This window comes from Diadema setosum, chromosome 2 (assembly GCF_964275005.1).
Source record: "Diadema setosum chromosome 2, eeDiaSeto1, whole genome shotgun sequence".
Classification (NCBI taxonomy): Eukaryota; Metazoa; Echinodermata; class Echinoidea; order Diadematoida; family Diadematidae; genus Diadema; species Diadema setosum.
Window position 1 is genome coordinate 24,527,576 of NC_092686.1, and position 13,829 is coordinate 24,541,404.

At 38.1% G+C, this 13,829-nt stretch overlaps 1 protein-coding gene across 1 annotated transcript; it reads right to left on the reverse strand.

Annotated features, from left to right (window-relative positions):
* On the reverse strand, nt 1–13,829 carry LOC140241085 (zinc finger MYND domain-containing protein 10-like). Its single transcript, XM_072320855.1, has 12 exons — nt 13,680–13,829; nt 10,909–11,017; nt 9,366–9,533; nt 8,914–8,993; nt 7,837–7,912; nt 7,207–7,295; nt 6,537–6,637; nt 5,232–5,404; nt 4,411–4,536; nt 2,512–2,633; nt 1,185–1,310; nt 1–409 (listed from the first exon to the last, which is right to left on the reverse strand). The coding sequence occupies exons 1-12, from the start codon at nt 13,781–13,783 to the stop codon at nt 313–315; spliced, it is 1,371 nt and encodes a 456-aa protein (XP_072176956.1). The 5' UTR covers nt 13,784–13,829; the 3' UTR covers nt 1–312.

A 13,829-nucleotide genomic window follows, 5' to 3' on the forward strand; every position in this document is an offset into this window, starting at 1 on the left:
AGATGATAAACATGGGTGGACGGTGATGATTTTAGTACTGCAAAGACATGTAGGTGTCAATCGTAGCTGGATTGTTCCATGCAAAGATCACCTGAAAACAACTCAGTTGAACAATTCAGGCGCCCTCCTCAAAATATACAGACTTGCATTGTTGCATAGGTTTCCAACAATCGGCGAATCTCCATGAAAAATAGCCCTTGTTGCACTGTCAATAGGTCACAAGAAAAGTTTGCATCATTGTCAAACATTTGTTTGCAAGTAAAACCAGTGCCAGGTTGCACTCCTTCATGCATTGCCGGGGCTGGGGAAACGTTAGCTGCCCGTGGCTGTCTCTTTTAGTCTCTCCTCGGTCTCCCACATGAGGTTGCACGCTGTCTTGTGCTTTGGCCAGTGCTTCACCTGGCATTCCCTGCAAAATCAGGAAGCGGAGAAGGTTGCACGTCAAGCTTGTCATTTTGGTGACCCTTTGCACACAGATATTCTTCAAACAAAGCGTTGTTGTGTATACAACAAGAACAACAACAACAAAAAAGCATAGAAATCCCGAGGGCTATATTGCTGTTACTATCATGCTACCATTTTGTTGCTAATTCAGAATAAAAGGATAAATGGATTTCATTTTGAACCAAACACAGCTAACATCATGTACATGTACATACACCTGTATTCTGGTTACTTTCATTTGCTTTACTGCATTCGCCATTTGACTACTGACAACACATTTGAATGAGTGGGTATCTCCAGCATTGCAACTGTGAGTGCTGCGACTTATGCATCCAGGAAAAATCCATACCAGACCAACTGACTTCTTTAATTCATCGATTTATTGGTGGGCAGTTTGTACCAGGTAATCAACCCACTGTTTCATCAATCTAATTAAAAAACAAATTTCGTCAAATCCTTACTTCGTGAGTGGCCAAGAAGACTTGATAGTTCTAGACTGAACTTCAATCTGGTTTTGTACACGTAAATAAATGTGAGGGGATCTTTAGACACTGAAATGGTCACAATTTCTACATGTCTGTCACATGTTGCTGTCATAGTCACTGGCCTGCATCTTTTTTCCCATGCCTGCAAATCAACTACCTAGGGGTGGGGGATATATTTTGCTCTTAATGCCCACACTGACATTATCTTGCGACAAAGATGTAGGATAGGGTCTGATCTTGGAGTGACACACTCACCTCCTACAATACCACTCATTGCGACACCTGGAACACCTGTGGGCAGCTGGCGATCCACAGAGGGCGCACTTTGGTGGCTCTGCTATCAGCGACTCAAGCACATCAAAGTTGTACATATCTGCAAATCTGCACACACACAAAAAAAGACAAAATCTGGCTAAGGATGGCAGTAAGTTTATTTCATATGTACTAATACCATTCATAAAGGGCCAGTCCTTGTAATACAATTTTGCTACTTTAATGAAAATAAGTTTGACATGGTTTCAAAGACAGAGATTGAAAAATAACATGACAGATGGTATGTGAGACTAAAGAAGTCCACTAACTATGAAAAAAATTGATACCTGTAACAGATTTTTTCCAAAATTACATCCTCTGTATTTTAACATTAGTATAAATAATCTCTTCCCTCGCTTAACAACTGTTAGCAAGCCCTGTCCAACTTGGATGACAAGAACAATGTCGGAATTCAGAGCCTGGGAATTCGTTCCAAGTTCATTGAGTCATTGCCGGCAACCAGGGATAGCTTGGTGGTAGTGTCCTTGCCCAGATAATAGTAGATGACATATATGAATCCCAACTAGTTTTGTGTTTCTGACATGTCTGTTAAAAACTGCAGATCAGCAATAGCCATCTTCAAATACAGACGGTGTAATTTGACCAACACAAAAATAAAATAAAATGTGTTACAACACATCTTCTCATCTCTGCATGAACAATCTCTTTCTCACCCAAAATGAAGTCTTGTCCATCTTGGATTACTTAAACCTGACAATGTCAGAATTCACAGCCTAGGTACTTGTTCCAAGTTTATCGTCTCACTGCCCACTCAGACATACATATGCCACTTAAGTTTCATTTGGATATCTCGACTGGTTCTTAAGTTACATCTTTAACAAAATCGATTACAGATGGATGGACAACCCAAAAATGTTTTGCCTCGATGACGATTCATGGTGGAGGCATTAAAAAAAGAAAAAAAAAGAAAGTTATTTCAACAGTAGGGTATCAAAGGAGATAAATGCTTTGTAAATGTACATCTACTACATAAGAGCGCTGGAGTGGCATGGCCCTCAGGAGTTTACTGTCTACGCCATATAGCAAGTCTAGTTTTTTGCGAATCAAGACTTCCCGCCAATTTCTTGAGTGACTAAAATTGCAATCGCAATCACAATTTCGGGTGCTGTTAAATTTGTGAAAAGCACCAGACTCGTGAAAATTGCAAAAATAAACACCTCACGAAATATTTGGCACACACAGTAGATGACTGAAGAGTGCACTCATAGGCAGCAAAGCTAACACACCCCTCTAATATACCAATACTCACAATTTAGCCTGCTCCTTCATAGCTTGGGAGGATGCATTGAAGCAGGTTTTCACCTGATGCTTGGCAATGGCCTTCCATTTGCCTTCATTCTCTCTCAGCAGCCTGTCCCGGATTTCTGGCACCTGCCCATGGAAAGCAGCAAATATTGCATGGCAACTTTTTAAGCATGACCATCTCTCCGGCGCTCCAATTCTGTGAGTTATTAATATGCCATATTTTTAGCATGTCTCATATTTCGTGAGTCGGGACTTCCCGACAATTTTGCGAGTGGTTAAATTCAGGCTTGTGGAGTACAGTACTGAATTAAGAAATGAATGCATGCACGTCACATTCATGTCAGGATCAGATTTAATATTTTCGTGTGTTTTTAAACTCGCGAATAGCCCCTGACTCACAAATTCAGGAAAATAAATACCTCACAAAATATTTGGCATATATAGTAACTTGCTTGCCTCCTGCTGTGGACAATCTTCGAGATGGAGATTATGTGTTATATTTCCTCTGTCATACAAACTTTACTGCTGGCATGACTGCTAATCGCCGTGATCCTTGAATTTACAAAAGTACAATGTATCTTCAAAAACTGACATATTCCATTGGCAGTCAAGACAGTGATGTTTCTTGGCAGCACACAAGAAGGGGTTCAATATCCACATATCCTATGCACAACTCATTTAAAAAAGAAAAAGAAAAAAGAATATCCAATGAATTACAACAAATTATACATTATTTCAATCAAATCTATTAAAAGGAGGTCAGCTAAATGTTACAATTACTCATTAGTGTAGCAGATATTGTCATCTAAACTCCGTGGTGAGGAAATCAAACAAAATTATATGACTCTGCGGATAATGACTGCCATAAAACTAACGCATGTATTTGATATTGGACTAGTATAAAATTAATCTTTGATTTTTAAGAGAATCACTTGTCAGAAATGTAAATATTGAAATTTGGGAATATAAACAGATTTTACTGTTCATGTCTTATCACCACATGATTGAGGAAGTCTTCTATTCATCTGGGGATGAAGGAAAGGCAAATACTTACATAACTTTGTTTCCCTGTATTTTGAATTGCCATAAATGCCCTCAGGCTGCAAAAATCTTACATTGAGCAAACGTGTGTTAGCACATGGAGTAGTATAAAAATAATGCACACTGAGGTGAGGTAAGTTGGTGGAGATGCAGTGCACTCTAGGGTATTTACAACAGTGTAAGCTGAGGTGCAGCTAAGTGAATGTTGCACAATGCTGTGAATACCTGACAGTTAGCTGCATCTCCAGTAATGTCCTGAACATAAAACTGTGCATTATTTGTTTTATAAAATGGTTCTACTACTTTTCATTTACCTTTATGGGTAAGTATTGTTCAGCTACATGTTTTCTCAAGGGGCACGATGTCCGAGGAAATGCTCTAAACATACCGAACATGAACTTAGAACTTGTTTTATAAAGTGATTACAACTTGTTCAATGATTGAGCACGCGCTTGTAACTGATTGAGTGCACACCGCTTGTAAGTATGCAACTGTGATGTACAATGTACGTCAGTGAGCGCAATTACAGCAAGTCTCAGTCATGTACATATCTGTGAGCAGTCGTTAGTACTGGTCATTAATATGTGGTCAATGGTAAAAACTGTGGGCATATTAGGCAAAAGAAAAGACTAGTCATGTGATTGCATTCAACCAATCATTTCATAAATAAAGGATCTATATAACCATTTTATAAAGAATGATCAATAGCATTAAAAAGATAATAATTTAGCTCGAGTGTGGGCAATAAAGACAACACATTGATAAACAACACAAAATTCTTTGAGATGAAGGAAGGTGTATGATATCTAGTCTGCGACAGGATTACCCTCCCCCCCCCCCCCCCCCCCCCCATTGTTCTCACCTGCTCCAGCACAATGCCCGTCTTGGCAGGGGGCGGTTCCATCATGGATAGGTTGCCAAGGTAACGCTGGAGGTCACACAGGCTTGGGATCTGATCAAGCAGCACCTCAGTGAGGTGAGACCTCAGCTATGGGGTGAAATCAAGTTTTAATCAAGTTTTTACCTTTTTAAGATATAGAGAGTGAGCAACATGCAGGCAAAACAACAAAATCTTGGCTCATCTACAATACTCTCAAAAGACAATCATACTTTCCTTATTTAACCATATAAACTCACACATCCTTATTTGACCATATTAGCAGTAAGACTATTGCACTTGTTGTCATGGTAACTACAGTGTCTACTGTATTGGCTCTTCATTTTTGTAAATGAGCAAGACAAATTGCTTTGGCAAACAAATATCCAAAAATGAAAGCACTCTGATCAGGGAGGTGGAAAGAGAATTTCCACCTCCCTGCTCTGATGAATGCATAGACAATGAAGCCTCTTACATATGTGTTTTAGTCTACAGACTAAACATAAACCATGATTGTGACTGAAAAATACCTTCACAAATCTGTGCTGATATTTCATTCATTCATTCATTCATTCAATCATTTGTTCATTCATTCATTTATTCATTTATTATCATTACTGTTTTTTTTTGTTTTTTGTTTTTTTTTTTTGCTAGAGCCAGAGGAGGCATTCTCTTTGAATGTTAGCAATTACAGCTTTGTGGAGAAACCATCTCCTTATTGTTGTTAGTTTTTTTTTTTTTTTTTTTAAGAATCAGACACAAATGTTATCACAGGAACACTGGCTACAAGCTTTTGACAAACATACCTTGAGTATCTGACTCTTGTTGTGGGGGTTGAAGGCATACTTCTGCTGGCAGTCGGGCCCCATGAGGAGATTGAAGAGGGCGATCCAGACCTGGCCCTCCAGTCTCGTCAGGGTCAGCCGCTCACTCGGGGCCACCTCCTGCCACTTACCATCCACATACTTGGACAGCTTGCCTGCAGGGCGGGTTGTGGGTGCACAGGGGGGAGGGGTTTGAAGGAATGCAGAGGTGTTTTTGATGGTGACGGCAGTCCCAATCTTATGCTTCCTTTGCTTTGGTTTCTAATCTAGCACTTTGAATAAACACTAATGCAATTTGACTGCATCTGCGCAGTTGATTGGGATGTCTCCCTCAAGGATGCCTTGAGGGAGTTCACCCAAAACTAATCAGCCCATTGAGGCCTCATGGAGTATATCTGGGTCTGGAACTGCAACTGCAAGATGCGAGATGCGGGATGGAAAATCTGTAAATATCACGCCATCAATATCAACATGGTAGTATCATAATTGAAGGGGGTAATCCATCATAACAGCACTCATGAACAGTCACCATTACAAATGGCTCTGGTTTGAGACATGTAGGTTTGTATTCACCAAGGTGGTTTACAAAACAATGGTTCAAATCTAGTTCATGGACTACTAGTATCAGGTAAAGCAAGTGTGAAATAGGCATACCTTACACACACAAATATCAACGTGTGGTTACTATTTGATGTCTGTTGCTGTACGTTAATTGTCTGTCATGTGCATTAATAAAAAAAAAAAAAAAGAAATCTGCATAAACCATGGACTAAATCTAAACCACCTTTGAGAATATGAGCTAATGAGTCTAACTGAGCAATGCTGTGTGCTATTATGCAGTCCCATCTAATAGGACGTAAAACCCTCTGCCCTTCAGATGAGACATAAAATTGGGGTCCCATGTGTGAGAGAGCCACAACTCATTCACATAAATGATCACATTTTGCTTCGCCACGCAAAGAGATGGATGTAAACCAGATGAGGTGGTCATGCCCTAACCACACACCCATGCACTAGAAAACGGGCAGATGATGCTGACGCTCATGGTGACTAGCAATATTAAGCAGTGTATCAACCAGGCACATTGTACCAATGAAAAAGGAAGGCTCATTACAAATATCAGAGTAATTAAATGATTATTTTCTATCAAAACACTAACATTTACCATGAAAAACATATATAAGTAATTCCATCATCATTATTATCACTTTCAACAGCAGTATGGGGGAAAATAACATTGGTTGCACAGAGTTAGAGTAGCAGCATTGCAGAAGGAGAAGGAATTACCTTCCTCATATTTGGTCCAGGGAGGGTCTTCTACCAGTTGAACCAGGAGACTTGGGATATCTAGGGTGTTGAGGATTCTTGTTGTCACACTGAGTGGGAGGCTGGAGGAAGTGAAGTTATATATGGCAAAAATAACATAATTTGTTATTGTTGTTGTTGTTGCAGTAATACTTTCACTTTAATTATACTGAAAAGAAATCACAAACACTACGAAAACACTTTTGCTGACACGCATGCATAGTAATTGCATACTACATAAACACTTCCACATAATTTATATACACCTGCACACCCTCTAGGCATCAGATTCTATTACACAGTAAACAAGTATCTTTAGCTTGTGCATTAGAAATGTAAAATGTCAAATGCAATTCAATTACAGATATCTGAGATGGTATGTAATATGTTGACACTCACTTTCCGAAAGTGTTTAAAAATGCATGAGGAAATACTGTTTCCTCATATGCATTTTTAAATACAAGAAGATAAAAAACAAACAAACTGTGAGAAACTGCTTTCACCATGAAAACTAAAATTCTGACCTGCAGTAGAACCCACACAGTTATTATAACTGCCTCATTTCATCTATAAATGTAATAAATCATTGTAAGCAGACTATCAAAACTTTTCTTCTTGTTTGTGTAAAGTTGGACCAAAGAAAATCACTCACCTTGATAAATGGTCTGTGATGTATCTCAGTATAGATACTGCCTTCACGGCGATATCAAACTGCAACTTTTGCTCCTGCCCCTTTAACTCCTGTGAGGAACGATTGCACAAGAAGGAGTTGGATTTGATGCACGATGAGAAAAATCCTTTATCTTGCATTTTCATTAAAAAAAAAAATGCAACGTACTGCTCTGTCTAGTCCTGTAAAATTATAATTGTTTGGGACTGTTTCATTCATTAAACATCACGATGGTATTCTTTTCTTGTCTCTAAAAATTATCATCACTTGTGAATGCTATAATCCTTCACAGTAGACACACAAGGTTTCAAGAATAATAAAGGAGAAAACAGATAAGACATATGATGCATTGTTCTAAGTATCGGCTTACAATCAATTTTCTGTGTCATTATGCATTTCATGTCTACATGTATATGAATCAAATGCTGTCACTGCTAATCCCAAATTCTCTATTATTTTTTATAATTACCCATTACACCAAACTGAATTAAATGGCATCATTTGTTTGATAGTCTACGCTTGATGGCATTTGTACCACATCCTGTTTTTTCCATAAACAATATGTCTTATTAGTATAAACTTGCAACACGGGTAAGAAAATATGTAAATTACCTCCATAGCTGATCTTTCTTCTGCATGCTTGGTGTCCGGTTTTGATTCCACTTCTTCATGCATTTTCTGTTCTTGTCTGTTCACAAGGAATAAATTTATTCACACAATCTCTTTAAGACGTTATTAAGAGTTTTAGCAGTAAAATCATGTGAAAAATTTGTTCACGGCAGATGGAAAAAAAGGAGATTATTTTTATGTAATGCCAAACTTATGGTCGCAAACATGATTCATGAAATATTTGCTAATCTTATCATAAAACACATCTGCTTGGAAATCTGTGCCAACAAGGAATACATGTACAGAAAAAAAGAAAAGAAAAGAAAAACACAGGTGGGAGATACATTGTAGTAAATACAGACATCTCATGGGGAAGCTTCTGAAACAAAAATATTATTTTTCCCCCGAGCTTTGCCAGCTTTGTTTTTGTACGTCACTAGCATTCGAGATCTGCAACATTTTTCTAGAGTCAAATGTAGAGGGCGCAAGCTCTTTACTTTCAGGTCTATACATTGAATCATTGATTCCAATCAAAAGGGATATCAAATGTATAATGAAAAATTCTGATCATAACAGACAATGTTAAAAAAAAATAATACATCAGAAGTGAGCATTTCATTCTTTATTTTGAAAAACTGATTACGTCATCACCTCATAATCTTATTTGTTCTGTTAAACTCTCATGTGGATACTTTTTTTTTCTCCTTTTCTTTCTTTCACATGAGCTCATCATGGAGACATCTGATTGGCATAGGTTTGAATAATAAAATCCTTTGATCTCTTGATATGATTGTTTGATTTGACAGCACGGGCTTTACTAGGGCACCATCTTCTTTTTTTTCCCCATAAGACACAACACATCATCATTAAGAGTTCCAGAGATGGAGAAATTCCGCATATCTGCAAGGTATTAAAATCAAATTAAAAACAATATTTTTCACAAACTGTTACCTCTATTTTGTTTTTCTGGAATGAAGTAAAGACATACTAAATACTTTCATGGACACATTCTCATTGGCAGTTCTTCTTTTAACACCAAATCATTTACAATCAAAACATTGTGATTTCTTTTTTTTTTACCTGGCTATTAAATCTGTGATTTTCCGATGACAATAATCCACCAGATCCAGGGCACAATCTTCGGTAGATTCACATGGCTCCTGGCAATAGGGGAATGAGAGTCTATGAATTGCATATTGCTTGAAATGGTCAATGATATATGACAGAAAACAGACAAACAGCATTTTCTATATCTTTCACTACAGGAAATTAAACTATCTACCAAAATCTGAACTTATCTCAATTGCCAGATGATCTGGCTTAGGGGACATACATGATACTCACATACAGTACAAGGAAGACAGAACTTTACATTATATCGTCAGTCAATATTCAGTCATTCTTAATTCACTGTTATGCTTTTGTGAATATCTCATTTGGGTCACATATGTAGCCTGGTCATTAATGTACTTGTACTGAAATGTACAAGGAAATTATATAGAATCAGGAAAGCGCAAAAGAATGCAGCTTACCTTATGATACAAGACAGTTTCCAGCAGGTTTGCTAGGGTGGCCTCATGGTACAGTGTCATGTACAGAGGGAAAGTGGTCTTGGGTTCAAAGTTCATTCTCTGGATGACAGAGAAGACTTTCTGTTTCCAAACTTCAATGGCAAGTAACTCCTGAATCAAGGTGGGAATCTGCAAGAGAAAACACATGACTTAATCTTTTTAGGTAGAATGAGTGCTTTATAAGAGTCTACAGTTATTTTCTTTCACATACACTTTTAGCAAAAGTATTCTTCTGCCCACAGGTATCTGGAGAATGCAGGCATAAAAGCATTTCAAACGGTGTTGTTCAAGGAACTGCATATACACAGTGCATACTACACTTTCGGTGACTCAATGTACATGTACAGTGAGAGTAGCCCAAAGGAGAATGTGGCAATGAGTGAATGCAGTAAATGCAAGTAAAAGAGTAACGAAAAACTGAGCAGCATGGATGTATACTGACAACCCTCTGCATCATGGATTTAACTATATAGGCCCGAATTCATGAAGATGGTACAAATGAAACCATGGTTTAAACCATGGACAAAAACCATGGAGCGCCAAGTGTCGCAAGGAATATTTTGTTACAAAATCAGTCATTTCGTCGATGAAATGATTATTTTGTAATGAAATGACATTTTATAACTAAATGAACATTTCGTCCACAAAATGATAATTTTGTTAACGCAACGGTCATTTTGTCGAAGAAATGACCAATTTCGTAACAAAACATTCCGCACGACACTTGGCGCTTCATGGTTTTTGTCCATGGTTTAAACCATGGTTTCATATGTACCACCTTCGTGAATTCGGGCCATGGTGTTTAATGGGCACCATGAAAGGATCATCCAAGCCACTTGAGTGCGCAGTCGCCAACATGATACTCATTTTGCTTTGTGTACGAATATGAGAAATGTCTTTATCACAATGTCACCAAAAAAAAAACAAGATTAACTTCATGACTCTGTTTGATAAATCAGAACTATCATATTTTGTTTGTTTGTTGTTGGGTTCTTCTCTCTTTTTTTAATTTAAGTTTGGTCTGTTACTTGTATGCAAGTATAAGGTATATGTGTGATATTTAACACCCTTTGATTCAGGTCTCTTTGAGTGCAAAATGAGGTTTTTAATGCAAGAAACTTGTTATAAGATATTAAGATGGCTTTCAGACTATCAACAATGCACGTGCGACATTCATGTCACCTCACTAATTACTGTACAGTATAGCTTGTACTCTTTCTGACAAATACATATCTTTCCTGCCTTCTTCTGTAATCTTCAAGAAGATGATCCTGACTTGCGTGCTTGTTTTGAGAAGGAATGTGGTCCTACTCGGAGGTTGTTGTGAAATGGCCCATAAGGAGATCTTGGAATTTTTTGACCGAGTTAGAATTAACCAAGGAGCTGGGTAGATCATTCCATTCAGGGGTAGATTGTTGCACAAGTCTTGAACATATAATGACTAATTGCTAATTCTGTTGGTAAGTGAAAGCAAGCAAACGGGGCAGCAAGGAGAGCAATTCACCTTTTCATATGTCATGAGCATCTCTTTGACGAATTCATCCTGGTTGCTCGAGGCATGTAGCACTGCTTGCATGTTGAGTTTCTCAAGATATTCATGCTGTTTCATCCAGCTGAACAAAAAAAGAAAATTATAGCAAAATTCAAATTATTTCCAGACTGACATAGTCCAGTCTTCCACAATTAGTGTGTTAGTCCCTTCAGTTGATGACAGTGATACAAATTGTGTTTAAAAAAAAAGAAAAGAAATACAATGTAAGCATTTAAGTTACAGAAGCGTGCAATTTCCATTCCTGAGACACACCCAAGATATTGCAAGAAGTGAAATCATGTGCATCATGCTCATTAATGTATGCTGCTACAATCTTCCTATCAACAGGACAAGTGTGAAAAATGACTGAGCCAAAGTTATTTTCTGATAGTTGTATGTTCCTACATTTATCAAAATATGAGAAACGCCTCTAGATTAAGATGCTCTGGTGTACCATCATAGTATATAGGCTATAGCATTAGATCGTATCAGATGGAATCAGAACACGGATCTGGATTGAATATGCTGAAATATGTGTACTCTGGACAGGGTACTGTATACGCCATATACTTAACGAGTCTAAATTTTTGGCCTTGTATACAGGTATTGTATTACCGGACAGCATGGTAATTCAGGACGCACAAATTTTTGCGTATTAATGACATTCAATATGCGCGGGAGGTCGAAGGTTAGCATTACAGAGCGTTGTATGGACCGAAATTGCAAATGTAAAAACACCGAGAACTTCACATTTCAACTCAAGATTTAGAAGAAGTATGTCAATTTATAACAAGGTTTTATCATGTGAACTGTTCGAAATGTGTAAGTTTGATATTTTGATACTGTAAAATACGAAATTTGAGCTTCATTTGCTGATTTTTTTCTTTGTCGTCCACTTGGTAAGCATGTGTACGATGAATCGTGGGTATGAATTGTGATTCTGGTTGCAAGGACAAGGTGCGAAAGATGTTGATTATTTTATTGCAAAAATCATGTCCAGAATTACTGTATACGCCAAATATTTCGCGAGGTTTTTATTTTTGTGAATTTCGCGAGTCAGCCGCTATTCGCGAAATTAAAAACATGCGAAAATATTGACTCTAATGCCGATATGAATGTGACGTACGCGTATATATTTCTCTGTTCAGTACAGGACTCCATGATCGCGAATTTAACCACTCACAAAATTGTCGGGAAGTCCCGATTCGTGAAAATTTAGACTCGCGAAATATATGGCGTATACAGTACAATGCGATTTTACACTGCGCAAAAAGACAACTTTTTGGAGCGGGGTATTGAAGTCCATTTAATTTACAAAAATCGTAGTAAATGATTTTCATAATTTTCCCGAATTCATAATTTTCAGGATTTTGTGAATAACTGGTGTCATTTTTGGCTGAAATTTTATGGAATTGAGAGATGGAAAAAAAAAATCCAGTGCAGCGGTGATAAGATCCACTCTCCTACCGTAGAAAACCCTGGTGGCAGCTTTGCGCTCGGACCACGCGGTAGGGTTAACGCCATGGTTCGGTAATCATGCCATGGTTAGTAGGCCTACTAGTATTAGGGTAACATCCCCAGTATTCGGTCACTTAAGCTTTTTTGCAATATTTTTCAAACTAAAATAATACATATATACATACATCATATCTACAGCAATGTACCGTATGTGAAATATATCAAATTTCTTTAATCTCAATTTTCATTTTGTTAAATATGACACAGAATTTCACAAAATCGCAAAATATATCACCTTGAAAATTCCCCAGTATACGGTCACCGGCACCAGTATTCGGTCACGCGATATGCGCGTTCAAAGTCAATAAGTGTTCAAAGCAGCTGAAAAACGCGCACGCGCACTACCTTTTTGGCGCAAAATTGCATCGGGGATGTTGCGGCCCCCGTTGGTGACCGAATACTGGGGACTCGGCACTTGCATTCAACCCTTGTACAATGAGACAATGTATCGGCTCGTACGGAAATTTTGTTTTCCTTTTGCGTTTTTTGAGGATACCATCACACTCCAAGCTTGCGATAAGCAAAAAATCCTGTGAGAGAATGGCCTATTTTTTTTTATTTTTAGCGCTTTTTCGCCGACATGTACTCTTAAAACTGGGCAATATCCGTGCACGCTTTTGGAAAGTGGTTCTAGCGATGATTCTGCACTTTTGACTAGTGATAAGTGACCGAATAGTAATACCGGTAGCTGACCGAATAAATTTACTGGTGCTCTTACCTTGATACTAGTTTACTACCTTTCACTGTCAGCTTGACGCCTAATGGTTAGAGGATACCTACATGACTGTACCGTGCGGAATTTTTTCCTTTCAGAATAAATAGTCTAATCCAAAGAGGTTTCTAAAGATTCAGCCATTAGACTCATTGACCCTCGACCAAAATTCGGGGGAAAAATGCTCAGCTCAGAATGGTGTCTTGCTTGCACTTTGCAGGACCATCTTCCATAACGGGAGAATCATGAGAGCAATATAGACTATATGGGGATGGGTACAAACGCTCCTCTCATCTCCCTCTCCCCTTCTTTGGTTGCAGCGTCGCTAAATAGCAGTTTCTCACTCCTATCCTAGCCAGTTTTAGAAATTTGGCATCTCTGACAAAAAGCATAGACAGTCTCTACTGGAACATACATGTACTTCAATGCATGGGACTGAGTTGATTAAGAGTGGTATAGATATCTATGCTCTCACAATCAATCTAATAGTAATAGGAATACATTATTGACTCACTTTGCACTTCCAATGTCTTGAATACGATACACTTGAAGTGCCTGTACATACGCCTCAGCTTCAACCGCGAGTAAAACGGGTTGATTTGAAGTGTCAAACGCCATTTTCCAGACAGTTGGTTCAACTCGATATTCGACGCGTCCCTGACAA